Genomic DNA, 17,543 nt, shown 5'->3' with positions numbered 1-17,543 from the left:
GTGTTGTTTATGAGTGTGCAAAAACAGCTGTGGGGAATCTTTGTAATTCCCCAGTTTTGGGCCAGTTCCAGGCCATACTGATCTCTCAGCAAAACTCATAGCAGCAGCAGGGCTTTCTACGGACCCAAAAAGCTATTACAGCAGCAAGGGATCATCAGGTCATAGAAAAAGGATGATGAAGCCACAGTGGAAGTTTCCACAAACAAAACGTTCCCCTACACAATGCTCATCTTTCCAGTGGCCCAGTAATCATACTTCTGGCTGCTTATTTTGGTAGTGATTTCTTAAGCAGCACAGATTTTCACAAGAGCTGCATTTGTTAGAAAAGACTGCAACAGTCAGCCATCATCACTAGCTGTAGATTCCCACAGATCAGCCTAGGAAAAAGAGCATTTGCGACCAAAATTAATTAAACAGCAACACAGGTGGGTGTGGCAAACTTCACTTAAGTAACTTCACTAATGCATCTAAAGAGATTAAGAAGCACCCTCAACTATCACTCCAACTGGCTGAGCTACCAGCAATAGTCCTATCTTTGACTGGCACCATTGGATTGGTAGGAGAAATCCGCCTATGGTCTAGTTTACGTAATGGGTTTAGTCAAATATGTGAAGACAAGCCAAGAACTGAGGCTATTCTCTGCCACAGGAAAGATGTTGTATTTGGTATCATACTTTGTTTTCCAGTCTGGTTCTCCACTCACGAAGGACTCTTCATTCCATTCCCATTTGGTAAAATAAATGCTTCCTTTTCATACTGCAACTCAAAATTAGATCTTCCCCAGGGGAAGTACATCACAGAACTAGAACAGTCTAATGATGCATACACGTTACCTTAAGTTTAGCACTTGGTCAACAAGTGAATTGCTAATTTCAGGTATTCTTGTTTATAATAATCACAAATTAGACAGATCCTCAGCACAAAGGTGTTGAAATCACTAGATCATCTATTGCAGATAGCTAATTTTGTCAGAGAACAAGGAAACAAGCACAGAGTATTATGAGGGTTCACCTGCAGCTAACAACAGAGTCATAAGAGAACAAACCATTAATAAAATCTCAATAAATTAAGAAAAATACAACTAGAAAAGTACTTGATGGTGAGGAACTTAGGCAGCATGTGAAGCATAGCCAGTTTTAAATTCAATTAGCACCTGCACTCTTGCAGGTTTTACCAAATTTCTTTTTACATATGATGGACGGTGGAAAGTGACAACTTTGGTGAGAATCCTTGCAATAACCGGTGTTAAGCAGATGTGACTAGCTGCACATAGGATGCCTTGCAGTTCATCTCAACTCAAACTTATTTCAAGCTCCTATTTTAACTCTCTTTCCCCCACATGTCCTTGGGGCTATCAGCCACACATCTTTGCCTCAATAATTGTGTGAAACGGTCCAGTAGCTAGTAAGGTTGCCAGACAGGGCTCATAATGTTTTACTGATGACCTAATTAAGAAAAATTTAAAACCTTCAGAGAAAAATGCAAGAAGTTTCATTCCCATTAGCCATTTCCTTTCTCTCATGCACATTTACGCACACTCATGCACACGCTCTTTTATTGTACTGCCATCTTTGCACAAACGTTCACCATTAAGTAGTTTGACAGAGCCAGGAGAATGTAGAAGGACGAACAGGTTTCAGAAATATTGCTGTGTATGTGTGTGTGTGTGTGTGTGTGCACGTGTGTGCGTGAGAGAGAAAGAATGCACAAGCACACAGAACCAACGCCATGGTACAGCAGCATGAAGTTACACACATTACACGCTTGGTTGTTTTTTTTCTTTACAAAAGGGAAAAAAAAATAGTATAACAGCATAAAGCCATCTTGGCAAGCTTAAGATTTTCCTCCAAAATGCCTTCTAGCACTTCAGGATCTCTGAGAAAAGTTTAAAGAGGATAGGGAAATAAAATAAAAAAAAAAAAGGCACTTAAACAAAGGACAAAAGCCTGAATCAAGTAAGTCATGGAGGGTAACAGCCATTTCACCAGAGCTTGGACCAATCAAAGTCTACCAAACCTTTTTTTAATATCTATAAAATTAAAATTGCATAAAGTGTTAATTAATCAGTTGTTTACCTACTGCTTTTACCTTCTGGTTCATTATGGAAAAAAACCCAACAAACCAAAACAACGAACAAGCCCAAACAAAAAGCAAGTGTCCCTTTAATGATTTCCCCCCAGTTCAGCAAAAGATGAAAAGTTGATGTGGGAGGGAGCCTTCCACAGTTTGGCTTGGCTGTAGGTTTTCCCTACCAAAAAAAAAAAAAAAAAAAAAAATCCAAAACAAAAGCAGAAGAGGGACCACTTTGCTTTCACCAATTCACTCAAAAACAAAACAGAAGTAGAACAAAACAAACAACCCATCAACCCAAACACCCCAACATTTCTAATCCATCTGTGGGCAAAAACTAATCAAAAGAAAACAAAAAAACCCCAACCTGTAAACTAGATTAAAATTTGCTAATAAATACAGCCAAAAGTTCATTTTACGAATGTAGCAGCAAATGTGATAAAGTTAGTTGGAGTCCAAGATGACTCCCAGAGGGTTACTGGTTCGCACAACTGATGGCAGTTTGGGAGAGTTGCAAGATTTCTCTGTTTTCATGTCCTCAAGGGTCTTGCACCAAGTGGAGAAGGAGTGTGGAGGAAGGGTCAGATGATGGGACTGCAGGAACAGGCTTTTTTAACACCTGTCCCACTCCTAAATCTGTGTATCAGACAACTTTGATCGGATTCAAACAAGAAGCAGAATCCAAGTAATTAAAAGTTACTTCTGATTAGCAGAAAACAGATGTGAAACCCACAGCATCCACACTTGTGACTTAGTTGATCAGTATTTAGTCATGTTTCTCAAATCAACAGAGAAGGCTGGACAAAGCGGCCTAGGCCATTTGCATCTCCGAGTGGGAGAACACTGCAGTTCTAGTCCAAAGTACCAGGAAACTTTGCAGCCTGTTTTTCATTTAGCCTGCCTTCTTTCTTTGCAAGTGTCTCTAAGGATTTAAAATAGCTACTGCGACTTTAGGGACTTTGGATCATGTAGCAGAAAATACTACCCAGACGGTTTTAACATCTAAAACCTATGTTTGAAGTTATTGCTTGCATTTGTTTGGGGCTTTCAGAGAGCTTGACATGTTAGCTCATATACAGTCCCCAAACCAAGTTCAGCCCTGCTGCCTGGAAAAGACAGCTGTACTTGGCTTTCTTATTGCTTGTGAATACTGAGGGTTTATTTAGTATGTACAACTACAGTTTATTTATTAACAAAGGCCCTTAAAAAGTAGTAAAAATCTGGGGGGAAATGTCTTCAGAAGAGCTGCTGTGCAGAAGATAGTAAAACATTAACCTAATTTTGCATTTGGACGCTGCAGCAATCTTTCCCTTCCCCATCCTGTCTATGCTACCTGCAAAGGTCTCTGGGAATCACCCTATTATTTCCTTTGACTCAGCCTTGCTAAGTTTAACCAGGGAGAATAGGGAACAGCAATGAAAGGGTCTACATTCCCTATGTTGCTCATTCCAAAGAAGTTCAGGAGCATAATGACTGAAAACAGTTACCTGCTGGGGGGCTGTTTGAACTGAAGTCACAAACAACATATGGTCATCTTTATTCTCATCATCCTACTATCTATTTCCACAAGAAGTATTAGTTCACTTGTTTCCCAAGACTGAGAAGCTCAGTAGGACACAGAGGCAGCACTGCTCCTACCCTCATGATTTAGAGAGGATGCTCTTCAACTGAAGATGAGGCATACTTCCAGGAAGAGAGGAACACTGAAAGGGAATTTGTGCTGTAGTTATAAAGGGCTCCAAGTCTCCCAGTCTAAAATTTCATTAAGTATGAAGACAAAAGATGGCAATTTGAATGAGATGCCTTGATGAGGAAAACATAGAAGAGGTAGAACTCTTAGGACAGGGTCTTTTACATATATTGCTGCCCAGTGGCTCACTGCCGCAACTCCCTTAGCTACATGCAATGTTAAAATTGTCAGGTTTGACACAGTTCAGAGAATTAACATCCTGCCAGAACCACTGGGCCTCAAAAAACAAAAGTTGTCTTCCTTCAACCCTTCCTGGAGAAAAGAGGGAAAAAAAACCAGATAAAGCTTGCATTCTAAATAGTTCATGGTATTTTGAGAGAATTTGTGCAGTATTAAGAATGCCAGGGTCTACACAGCTGTATATTTCAACTCTTAATAACCTCAACGGAGATGCAAGCTTATCTAATCAACACGCCACATACAAAACATTAGCACTAGCTAAAAAGCATTTAATTGGCAGATGCTGTGGAGTGAAATTAATGAACTAATGCATCTTAATTCAATCTGTCTTTCACAGAAGTGTTGTGCAAAAACATTTATTGCTGAGCTCAACCCAACATTTTTATACTAAATACACAATATATATTATTTTAAATTTATGTATATATATTTATATAAAATTAAAATGAGCTCTAAATAGAAAAGAAATTGTTGTCTGATCTAAGAAAAATAAATCACATGTAAAAGAAACCTGCAAGCTCGAAATAATCTAGCAAAAAACATTGAAGATTAATTATTCATGGGTCAAAGTCGCTCTAAAAGGTGTGAGATAACCAGTAGTCTCTGGTTCAATCTCAAGTCAAACTACTGGAAAAACTATTTACTAGGAATTTCAGCATCTCTGGTCAAAGGAATGTTTTAGGGCTGAAGAAGGGCATCCTACTACTTTATTTGCTCCTTTCCCCAATGACTTATTTAACTTTCTGCCATTCTCACCTTTTATCTGACAGCGCAAGGGACGCAATAGCAAAGTTCTGTCCTAGTGTTGAAAGTGCAACATGTGCTGGATACTTTCTAATCTTACACGTCAACCAGTTGATGTATTGCTATCAAAGAAAAAAAAAAAGCCAGCTTTGCAGTCTTGTGCTACCATGTAAGAAAGAGTTCAGGTCAGACACTCCCCAGGCCAGCAGGGGCTGGAAATGCTGGAGACAACCCATTCAAGCCCCCAGAAGAGAAGGCACCTCTGGTCGCTTTTGAACGACTCCTCTTTGGCTAATGCCTGAAGCAGTATTAACCTGACCCTGGAATAGGTCACAATCAGGTTTCTTTAACTAGGAAATCAGTATAATGCATGGCTTTTGGGAAGAGTTAGATGAAAAATGAAGATCAAGAATCAGCAAAGAACTGGTTGTTGTTTATGAAAGACATGAATAGAACATAATTTCAGTAGCAAATAAGCACGTGGCAGAGGTAAAAGAAAGTTTAACAAATGGAAGGACTGAAACATTAGCATGCCTTTAAAAATATAATGTTGGAAAGAAATGCTAGTCTGACCAATCAAATGTGGGTTTCCTTTTTGTGTAATGAAAAATTTTCCATCCCCTTCCTCCCAAGAATTCTTGTACTTTAAAAAAAAAAAAAATCAAACAAATAGTGTGTGTCTCACATCTTGATGTACCAGGAGATCTGTTTTTGAAGACAATTCTCTAATGAGACTGCATACACCTGTAGGCTCCCTAAGCCAAACAGCCTTGTAAATCTGGAAAAATGCCCATTATCAAAAACTGCATTTGTGTAAAGGTTTAATTATAATGCAAAGTATCCCAGCACCACCTCTATTCTACATAACCTTTGGTCCACAACCGTTTAATACACTCAGGACCTACACATAATCTTACCCTGGGCACTCTGGGCACTAAAGAAGTGAATGATTCCACCTTACACAATGAATGGAGAAACCTATTCTAGCTCCTCTCATGGTTTCCACTTTTCATTGGACTTCACCCAGACAAAAATGTTGGTGCTGCTGTGGGTTTGACGATCAATTTCTTTTAAGAGCCAATCAGAGCAGATAAAAAACGTTGTTTCTTTAGGCAATATCAAGCTATGACCAGTCTGCATGACCAGGAGGACCAGTCCTCCTTTTCCTTCTCTCTTTGATCAAGTATTGTTTTATTTTTCTTCTTCCTCTCACCACAGTGCTTAGGATCAGAATATGTAAACATCGACAGAAACAGCAGCCCTGTGACAATAAGCACTTTCCCAACTGGGCAGATTCTGTCAGCCAACCAGAACTGCTTCAGCTCCCTTGCTTGTCCAGAAGTCACTGGTTTTTCCGCTGTAACTTAGTGTCCCCTTTACTTTGGCCTCCATCTGCAGTAGAGAGACAGGAAAAAAAGGGAAGAATAAAAGCATGAGTGAACTTTTGGGTTTGTATCTTACAGCATGAGAGACAGCAATGTGCAAGGTTCAGCTTCAGCATCACTAAAAAGTACATTGTCTTTACAGAGTGGAAGACTTTGCATTTTCTCTGTAGTTCATTTATTAGAAACAGCATTGTTGAAACCTGAGATATCAAGCTTCATTCCAAAACACTGCCCAATGTTTTGGTGCTGAGAACTCTCAGACCAATAGGAAGAATGCCCACCAAGCCACTGCCAGCCTTCCCATTCCTTCTCCTGGCCCCCAAAAAATGCACTGCAGGTGACAAAGAAAGGACTACACTCTAACCCTTCTAAAGCTTTCTAATACTTTTTCAGCTCTAAGTCTTACAAACAGAAAAATAAGATATTCTGCTTCAAGTTTCTCTTAATCAAAATACGCAATTCTTATCAAGGATAAAATTCCTAGGGAAAGCAGATCCCCTATTAGGAAACCATCATACCATTCACACATATGAATACTCTCTTATAAGATATGAAAAAGCTTTTATCTGGGAGGTCAGTTTTCACCTTCAAAGGAGAAATGAAAATTGAGTGGAAAAAGACTTTATGCAGCCTCTAAACAATCATGTTAGCGTCCAGTAAGTAATATTCCTTTTTTACTCACTAGTTGAATTTGTACACTTAAGTTTCTAGAACTGCTACAATAAAGTACTGGAATTTTTGAACTTATTTTGTTCCTGACTTTGAAGAGAAATGGAGGGAAAAACAATTGTTCAGGTTTCAAAAACAACCGCTACAATAGAATGAGTACCGCCTTCTGCTACCAAAGTTTGTCCCTGTGTTATCTCTTCTCTAAACTAACTACTGCTGTACATTTAATTTCAGTCGATGGCAGAAATCGGACTTAAGTTCAAAATAAGTAATAAGAAAAATACAATGTGTTTACCTGTGTAAGCTTGCTGCAAGTGAGCAGGCAGAGGTGAGTGAGACAGCGTCGCTGCATGCTGAGCACCTGGCTGTAAACCCTTCAGTAAGTCTGAGGGGAGGAAAACGAAAGCAAAGAAAAAATAAATCTTGAGGAGAAAGGCAGTCTTTGTGAAACAAGAAGTTTTCGTAGTGCAGCTGTAGTAGGGGTTAATTTCCACAAATTTCTGAAGATGTATCTCCGCAACACAAAACAAATATCAAGCTGATATTTACTCTGATTCCAGCCATCAGAATGCTACAAGTCAACAGAAATAAACCTATTCAGATACAGTTAATCAAAAGTCAGAGCAGGGACCATGCCTCACTACTGGGATGCGACCCTTCATATTATTTCCTTCGGCACAAAGGCCAAAAATTTATATGGGTAAAAAACATAAATAATTTCTTTTTAAGCAATCAGAAAAAATAAATGCCATCTTGGTTGATAGTTCCTCACAGAAGAGCTGTTGGATATCTGCGATTACTGAGCTAAGGATATTTTGATGGATCAGCATATTAAGTCTCTTATTTGTATTGTGACATTTGGAGACTTTTAAGCTATTCTCCTTTCTAAAGGTAAGGTATTAAAAGTTAACCCAAAAAAACACATTCAAACCGAAAAATATACTGTGAATGTAACAATGAAGTTAAATTTACCAAAAGTGATTTATAACATTTAGGTAATTACGTAAAGAAAGTTTTTACCAGAGGAGAAATCACATTTACTTTCCTATAGGGATTTTCAAGAACCAGCTTTGAGCGTCTCAGACCTTTACTGCTTCCCTTCTCAATTTTCATGTTAAGGATGCATCTTCCCTCATGGGACAGTGTGATAACTAATTCCACTCACTCTGAGTTAGGCTGTGGTGGAAAGCCGCTGAGGTAGATCCCGAGGTGGTTGTCGCTCCAGCTGTGTCCGTCCCAAAGCCAAGCAGCTCCAAGGGAAACTGGAAGGGCACAGTCACAGGAACAAGGCCACCCAGCATCCCAAAAGGAGTTAATGGTGCAGACGTCACATTCTGACTGGTTACAGACAGGGGTGATGCCATGAGAGTCAGAGGTGAGGCGTTAGCCAGTAACGATGCTCCTGCTGTTGACTGTACAAAAAAAGCAGTACTTCAAGATTTTTAAACTTTGAGTTGTATTCTTTAAGGATATAAAAATTGACTATTCCCTGTTAAGTGTTGCTCTGTTGAGAAGTGTACTAAACTATTAATAAATATCCACTTATCCACCTAGGTCTTCCCAGTGTTCATCTGCTAAGCAAGCACAATTATATCTGATTCAGACATGACAGTACAGCTTCTCTCTCATGTTTTGCTCATCAGCCTTACAGATCATTTCCTTGGTCTCATTTCTAACTATGCACTGGGTCTACAGTCACAATTTAGAGCAACATCTTCTATTTGATTAATATGAAGTTATCAGAGGTTGATCTGAAGTTCTTCAGATGTACAGTATTACTCTTCCCTCTCCAAATCTGGGTCTTAACAGAACATTATTTCTTAAGAGGCTGTTGAGAAGCAATGACTTCTGAAAATTAAGATTCATATGTAAGAACCTTCACACTTCAAGAAGTCAGGTTACCCAAATGCAGACATACATATGTATGTATATGTGTGTATGCACATGTCAGAGGAAAAGGCAAAGGAAAATAATCTCTCCACTCCAGATATGTCAAAATGAAGTTAAATTCATTGTAGTTTAAAAATAAAAATGCAAGATCAGCCAGAATATTCTTGCTACAACATCTCCCAAATGGCAACTGTTTGTTGTCTATGCAATCTAGTAAAGTGCAACAAAATAAAAACCATAGTTATGTTTTGCAGTTGTGGATTTGTAAATGCCTGAAAACAGAAAAACAACTTTGTTTTGAGCTCTGCCAAGACCTTGTTTACTCTCTGAAAAAGAAGGAGAGAGAAGAACAGTGGTGAAAAGAGCTACAGAGCTAAAAGAGCTGCAGTTCAGATGTTTCTATTTAACTCACGTACAATATTTCATAAAAGGGTTCATCCTGGTCCTGTAGATCTGAGTCATTAAGATCCTTAAAAGTCTAAACCAGATTCTGCTCACAAGTACTAATGGTAGGTAGAGCTTTTTAAGGAAATCACATGTGTACTCTTTGGCTTTGTCTTCTTGAAATGTAACTTTCTTCGAAGAGCTTCAGCAGGTGTAAACTTACATTCTGGTAAATAGTTGTGTCAATCAAAAGTGGAAAGGAGGGAAACACTTATTGGAAACTTCCTAGTTAGGAACATCTTTATTACCAAATAAAATTATCTAGTTTGATTTTCAATGTAAGCAGACCAAGATATTCTAATGAGCAACTCAGGTACCATTCTCACCTTCTGACTAACAGCATCTCAAACAGGAATTAAATCGCTAAGGCCTTAAAGGAAAAGAGATTCACTTTCAGTCTTACGTGAAGTTTTAAGAGGGGGAACTAATTCCTTAGTTCACTGTACCTAACAACAAGTCTGGAACTCATTTAAGATCAGCAGCCAGTCATTAGACCTTTATGGCTAAATAAAGCCCTCAGTGATCACAAATATTTTCCCCTTCAGTGTACTTGGACTGGGAGGTAATTTGATTCTAATCTTTTCTTGAATGTACTCCACTGACTAAGCTTCAGTGTGCACAGCACCAACAGCCTTATTCCATGGTTTACCTTCCTTGCACCATTCTTCAGAACCATTTCTAGCTTAAAGTAATTTCTGAAATGTCAAAAAACCCACATGCACTAATTATTTTAGCAATACCATACGTGTTCAGCGCCTCTAGCTGATTTGCCGCTTTCTATACAACAACACACCTTATTTTACCGCATTATATATACAGCATGGACTCATGTTACCACACACCCCCCTTCAGTGCTCTTCAAAATCACTGTGGCCAAAATGTATTTCATTACTCAGATGATCATTGTTACTTGCCTTTAACTACAGGATGGTTTGCCAGAATTCATCTCATCATCCAGCACAACACTGCTTACTTCCCTTGACTTCCCCATCATTTTTAAGCACTACCACACCCATTTCACATTTTCTTCTACATCACAGTGGTTGTATTCACTGGATTCTGTTGACTGCACCAGGAGTAACAAGTCTCTTCCCAATCCATTCACTGTGGCCTTTTTTGTCTCCTCCAGGCACCTTCCAGAGTACTCAAACTGCATGTACCTGGCTCAGCTCTTCTCCAGGCCTTCTGTGGTACCTCAGTGGCCCTTACACAGCATACGGGTTGTGAATATCTTTTTATTTCCATTCAAAGCACCCAAAGTAGGAAAAAGCTGTGTCAGAGCCTGCCAGATATTTATTGTTGACTGTTTCGGTACAGTAGGACAAAAGGCCATGGAAGTGTCTTGTAAAAATCATCTTCCTCCTGTTATTCAGCTGCATTAATAAAAATTTGATGGCAAGCTAAAAGATTATAAAACATTGCTAAAGTCAAGTATACATCACTCCCATGCAACAGCAATGTGCGCTATTCAGAAAAATACAAAGCTTTTCATTTGCTGTACAGCAAAAATATAATTTACAGCAACACTGCTTTTCTTAAGTAGTGAAGACCTCAGGATAGAGAGTGATGGAGAGAGGAAGACATGAGATCGTCTCACTAATTAAAGCATTCCCAATAAGAACAACAAAACTTGGGAAAGCAGGTTGTCTTCTGGGTAAATAATAGGTTTGCACGGGGTTTAGAACAGTATTTTCAAAATGTTTGTTTTGCTTAACTTGTTTTATCTCTAATGATACTTATAAGCTCTCAATTTCTAGGGCATCTATATATATAAATGAGATGTCTCATTTAGTTTGACTAGATCCTACAAAATAAAATACATAATCACAAATACAAAAGCCCTTGCAAGTGTTAATTATAAATAAAGTCTTGAATTACACTCAACCACAAGCAACTGAGCTCTAATTTTAAAGTTAACCATGCAACCTGACAACAAATGTACGATGACACTTTTTTACACAACCACCATCACTACAAATATGTAAATATGCATGAATACACAAATCCAATAATGCAAGAAAATACCACATCCCTTGAAAATATTTCCACATAAAGCTTACCTTTTCCAGTGCTCTTAAAAAAAAAAAAGTGAATTCTGTTCCACACTACAGACCAACCAACATTTTATAGTGAGGATTTGTTCCACACTGATCCTTGCATTTTATATCAGCTGGAAACACCTATTCTCTAGTGTGACATTTTTTCATCACTATCAGCATTTATGCTTAGGAAAGTATAAAAATTAAATTTATGACATGTACAAATGAAGATATTTTAAGAATGTTTACAAAATGTATGTGATAAATATTAAGATAAGGTTCAAATGTAAACTTGTAAGATGCATACCTGCACGCTGGCTGCTACAACTGGAGACCCTGAGGCAGAAGATGGTCTGTGTGGAGTTGACAATTGTTTAGTAGCACCCTGTGTTCCACTTCCTGTTCCCCCAGACAGACTAGTCCTACTAGCTCCACTTGAGTTAAGGTTACTGCCTCTGTTGGCAGGTACATTCATTCCAACTCCACCCAAATTATTTTTACCAACAGTTCCAGAAGGAGAAGAGTTGGGTAATTTTGAAGAAGCCTGAGGGTTCTTTGCAGGCTGAAGGCCTGAGGTGCGATTAGAGGACAGCAAATTCACTGTGGGAGACTGCCTGCTGATATTTACACCACTGGTCTGTTTATGAAGGGGGTTGTTGCTGGAGTGACTACTCTGGGAAACTAGTGCACTTGAACTGGAAGAACTGGGTGTTGTTGCAGGCCTGGGGGATGAAGTGGACTTCGATGAAAATTTAGGTGATGCATTGGGCTTGGGTGTCACAGAGGGCTTAGATGAAGTGGGCTTGGGAGAGGCAGCAGGTTTGGGAGAGGCAGCCATGGAGAAGGGAGGCTTGAAACCCTGGGAAGAAACTTGTGACACCATAGCCTTGGCTAAATAGTTACTAGAGGTAGAGGTGCTGGATGTTGTCCGAGAAACCAGTGGGTGAGACACTTGGGAGCCGCTTCCAGATGAGGGATTAGACAAAGGCAGGCGATATACTACAGACTTATCTTGAGCCTTGATGATTGGTGATGAGCAAGACAGTTTGGGATTACTACTCAATTTCACCACAGGATTGGTCTGTGATTTACTAATAGTTGCTTGCAAAGGAGATACATATTTCTGCTGTACAGTTGAATGCTGGTGCACCTTTGTCACTTGTGATGTTGAGGAAGTACCACCTTGAGTCTCAGAAGATGATACCAAGATACTAGCATCCTTGGTTCTTTGAGAGGAGGTGGAAACAGCTGCTTGGGTCTTAGAGGAAGAAACATGAGTCTGAGAAGAAGAGGAAGCAGACTGGATCTGACTTGACCTCTGTAGTCCTTGCTGAAGTAGTTTGGCTGGCAAAGGCTCTAAGGAAACCTTGGGATTTTGAATTGAAGATCCAGCAATAAGGCCTGAAGAGATACCAGTGTGAACTAAGTCCTGGGGTTTCTTTGGTACTGGCCCTGTGTGACCAGCAATAAGACTTGAAGAATGGGATGTCTGAGTGGGCTCTACTTTCTTTGAAGTTGCCAGAGGCAACTTACTCATAATGCTTGCTAGTTTCTCTTCCCTCAGCCCAGGGCGAGGTCTGGATGTCGGTGTGTCTATGGTGGACCCAAGAGGTGATCCCTTGGCACCATTATTGATAACTGCCAGAGCATCGGAAATAGAGTCCAGTGAGGGTGGATGGAAAGAGAGGTCTTCATCCAGTGAGTCATCCAAGCAGATCGTCTCTGGAGCTGGTGTGCAGCTAGAGCTGGCTGGGGTGCAGACAGGTGTGCTGGAGCTCAGCACAGTAGCACAACTTGAATTGACTGAAGACATACAGGTCTTCTGTTCTTTTTTTGGACTGGAGTCCTGAGAACAAAGAGATAGGAAAAATCAGTTTTAATAGTCTTTCTGGAGTAGATTTAAAGCTGTCTTTAGTGTATTACTATTATTCTGTAAATTCAGATAAACCAAAAGATCTACTATTGAAATTTCCAAACTGAGATAACTATGATATCTAGGTGCTGGAGTCCTGGTACTAATTCAATATTTTTATTTGAAAACCTACTGCTCTTGCTCCACATAACTACAAGTGCCCCTACACAGTGAAGAACAATCAATGCCGTGCAGAAAAGAGTAACTAATCTGATTGTCAAATAAAATTGTTATTGAATTGACACCTAGTCATGTCTAATGAGAACCTTGATCAACTTATTATGGTATCTTCCCAACGACACTTTCTTCCAGTGTTGCCAAATTTAATAAAAACTGAAAACACACAGATCACACATTAAGAGATGTGAAACTTTACTGGAACTGGTCCCTCTTCATAATAATTTTTCAAAAAACTAATACAGCTTAAAGTAAAAAAAAGCTACACAGAAGTATTTTTTTACTACATTCTTTAAGTAATGCACCACCAAGTCAACAAGCTCTCACAGCATAACCTTCTGCAAGAATTTTCCCAGATCAGCGGCAGACACAGGTTGTATTAAATGGTCATATTGGACCACTGAATGAACATTCAGATATTTAAATAGGCATTTACCTTCACTTTGGGTTTAGGGGCCAGAATCACCTTCTTCTTTGCCCTAAAAGAGGAGACAGATGCACATCAGAAGACAAAAAAAAGGTAAGTAATTTTTGTTTTAAGTGTTACCCTGATTATGTCCCTGTAAACTAGAAGGATGACTACTAGAGTTCAGCTTTAATAGTATAACATCCTTGAAATAAAAAATGGGTTAAAATATAGGGGGAAAGAAAAAACATACACTTTCTAACCATTTTTGGTCATGTATAGCTATGTAAATTACTTGCAAAATCAACTGAATTGCTGATATAACCTGACATATCAGGAGACCTATTTTTTATTTTTGTGATTTAGAGGACCTTCAAAATATTAATTAATTTCAGCATCTTAACGAGTTTGTCTACTTAGCAGAGCTTTGTCTACACTGAAATCATCTAGAGTAGTAATACAATTTCACTTTATGTTGATGTTTTTGTCCCTGAGGAAGATACTTCCTGTTCTCATTTATTTCAAACCAGATAAAAACAGTTGCTTCTCCCCACTACAAAAAAGTGTTTTGTCGCAAGAAGTCATTTAACAAACTTCCAGGTTTTCTTTTGCAGTGTACATGAACACCATAGCACCAACTGCAGCTATGCAAGCAAGGACAGCATTAAGGATTATTAGTCATCAGCTTCAACTTAGAAGCTCAGCATTTCACACCTTCTTTTCTCATTTCTATTTCTTCAAGGAGATCAACAGATTTACATCTTACAGGTAATTTTTTCTCCTTTCCTAAGCAACTAGAAATATGCATGGCTAAAAAAAAGCCTTACTGTAGGTGGACCATGATTCAGTTTTGCTATTATGTAGAAAAATATCCTATGTTAATCATATTTAACACAAAGGTTGCAATTTGGATGTTATTCAAAGTCAGAATAATTTGTCTGAATTCTGGCTGAATGTGGACAGCTCCTGAGAGGCACACAGTGTTGTCTGAAAATCAAGAAGATAAAATCCACTAAGATACACAGCCTTCTGTGATTACAGAGATATTTATGAGGAAAAGAAAAAAGCAGCCTGAGTTCATTTTAATATGCTGCACGTCAAAATTTAGGCAGTGTGCAGTGCTTTGAAATACTTTGAGTAAAAGGCATTAATTCAAGAATTAATATCCCCTTGAGTTACTAGCCACTTCATAAGTGAGTTAAAATATAATGCCAGAAGAACATTACAATTATATGCCTAAATTAAAGCATTAAAAATATATGTAAACATCATTGTAAGTATCTTCAAACAAATCCCAAAATACCTCCCTTTTTCTCCCTCCATCCAAAAAGAAGTAGCATGAAGATGAGGAAAGATGTTATCCACCATCTAAAGACCTTAGTAAATTGTCACTAGTATACTCACGGAGCAGAAGTGAGGTGATTGTGAACACTTCGGCTTTCTTTAAAAAGCATCCTAAAAGAGCGATGAGAAAAAGAACATGAGGTGATTCTACTGTGACAAATGGTGCTTGACCACCAAATACACAAGTATGCTTTGATTTTCAGAACCACCCTTTGATTATCTGTTCCCAGAGTAGCTAGTAAGTAGTTTGTCTGTATTGCTGTCATGATATAGGTCCAGGTATCCATAAACAGAAGAACGCTAAACAAAAAATTATAATAATTTAAGTTTACATTCAAAATACCTCAGTAAATGGCCAAAGAGAAGTCAACATAAGAGAATATTACTTCTTTCAGCTGGACAGAAGAAACTCATTTTGAATCCTCTCTCCTCAAAGGCTAATTAAATATTTTAAATATCAAAGTAAGGATTATTGTAAACTCTTCACACTACATGCCCAACACAGTGATCATAGGTTTGGGTTTGTGGTTCTTAATCTGTTGTGGGTTTTTTTCCTCTGTGCTTTAAAGAAAGTCAGAACACAGTAGCCAAGCTTGTTTCTAATTTTCTTCAGTACTCTGTATAGGCTATTCTGAACCATTTCTGTGACTTTAGTTACACTGGACTTACACATACAGCTTTACTACAGAGCCAAGGAATGGCAAGAGCCAGGATGACAAATCTCAGCAGTTCACATGCTGTTATTTCAATGTTATCGGGTCCCAAGCTGACAACTGGGAAGTGAAAATGATTCCTGACCCGTACCTATCCTACAGCTTGCTATCCAAATGCAGCTATAAATAGACAATTAATGAAAACTTGGTCCCCTTCCTTGTTTCCAGGTAGGCAAACCAGAACAGACGAGATTTTCCTACACCACTGCAATCACACTACCTCACCACATCATGAACAGCTGTCTAAACAAGACCTTTTCACCTGTAGAGCTGCAATAATTATGAAAAATCCAAGTAACCACAAATCTTACGTCATCTGGTAAAAAAAACACTGACATTCTCTCACTACAGTTCAGTGCCTTACTTCTCAGATTCCACTTCCAGCTCCATTTTCACATTTTCTTCACCCTACTAACCTCCAAATCCCCCTGTCAGAGACTACTGAATGCCTATGAAGAACATGATGGAGCAAAAATAACATTTCTGATTACATGTTCAATGTGCCACTTTCTGACCTACACAGCTTCTCCAGAATATTTCCCCACCTCCTTCTTGATGCTTTGTCCATTCCTCAATCTTTTTCATTTGGAAATGAAAATTCAAAATTAATCACAGGCCCCAGTAATTTGCAGTATCATCCTTAAAGAGAAAAGGGTAGTACTACAAGAACAAAAAACAAAAATGGTACAAAGAAAGGAGAGCGCAGTATATATTCCAAAGCAAGAACATGCTTGAAAAACAATCCCTCTGTTGCATACATATATTTAGATATAAAAGTTCATGAGAGAGAGATCAGTACGAAATTGTTTCTCTCTGATCACGATTTCAAGTCAAATGTGCTGTTTGACCTGCAAGCCTACTTGCATGACCACCTGCAAAGATGACAATCTTCTTGGAATTAAAGGAAAGACTTCCTATTCCTTACACTTCGGTATTTTTGAACGTACACCTATTTGGGTTGCAGATTATTTTTAGACACGCATGGAATTAATATGCAACCCAGTTACAAAAAAACAGTTACATTATTTGAAAAGGCTTTGGGATCCTTTAAGATGAAAAAGTATTTCTCTAAATCCCTGGATATTAATAAAACAATATCCTGGGGCACAGTACGGAAGTTATACACATGGGAAGTTCATGTGACAAAGGTAATTGCGATACAAATGAACAAGGTGTAAATTCACGAGTTTCATTTCAACATGAGGAAGAACTTCTTTACACTGACGGTGGCACAGCACTGAACAGGCTGCCCAAGGAGGTTGTGGAGTCTCCCTCTCTGGAGACATTCAAAACCCACCTGGACACTTTCCTGTGTGACCTGCTCTAGGTGATCCTGCCCTGGCAGGTGGATTGGACTAGATGATTTCCAGAGGTCCCTTCCAACCCTAACAATGCTGTGATTCTGTAATTTGAAGTTATGATCAATACCTTACTGCATGCTTCTTTACAAACCTATGAGAAACATTAAATACAGTTAACTTTGGAAGAGCAAGAAATTCTTTCTCTGAGCTGAACCCACAAAGGTATGGTACTGACCTACTCTGATTAGTAAGAATTCCTTATGAATATATAGTCAGTAGATCAGTTTTAGCATTAAATGCCTACTAATTTTTGTTTCCATTTTACATAGCTCCTTTTCACTTGAGGCCGCATATAAAAGTGAAAAATTGTAAGCCTTCAGCATGATAACCTCTACCCTAAAGTCCCAACAAAACGAGCATCCAGAATATGAATTTTGTGCCTTATTAGGAGTTACCACTGCCAGACTGCAGGAAATACTTTCTTTTCCTCTTTGCATAACTGTTTGCCTACAAATTACA

General features: G+C 38.7%; 1 protein-coding gene across 1 annotated transcript in view; it reads right to left on the bottom strand.

Annotated features, from left to right (window-relative positions):
* Positions 1 to 3,590: 3,590 nt before the first annotated feature.
* UBN2 (ubinuclein 2) overlaps positions 3,591 to 17,543 on the bottom strand; it is a 48,734-nt gene continuing 34,781 nt past the window's right edge. Inside the window, exons 12-17 of the mRNA XM_032689111.1 lie at positions 15,071 to 15,121; positions 13,697 to 13,739; positions 11,479 to 13,017; positions 7,964 to 8,210; positions 7,094 to 7,183; positions 3,591 to 6,136 (exon numbers count right to left, since the gene is read on the bottom strand). Coding sequence (XP_032545002.1) covers positions 6,087 to 6,136; positions 7,094 to 7,183; positions 7,964 to 8,210; positions 11,479 to 13,017; positions 13,697 to 13,739; positions 15,071 to 15,121 — 2,020 coding nt within the window. The 3' untranslated portion in view covers positions 3,591 to 6,086. The remainder of the gene's footprint in view (positions 6,137 to 7,093; positions 7,184 to 7,963; positions 8,211 to 11,478; positions 13,018 to 13,696; positions 13,740 to 15,070; positions 15,122 to 17,543) is intronic.

The sequence above is a fragment of the Chiroxiphia lanceolata genome, chromosome 5 (assembly GCF_009829145.1).
Source record: "Chiroxiphia lanceolata isolate bChiLan1 chromosome 5, bChiLan1.pri, whole genome shotgun sequence".
NCBI lineage: Eukaryota > Metazoa > Chordata > Aves > Passeriformes > Pipridae > Chiroxiphia > Chiroxiphia lanceolata.
This window is presented reverse-complemented; position numbering and strand designations above follow the sequence as displayed.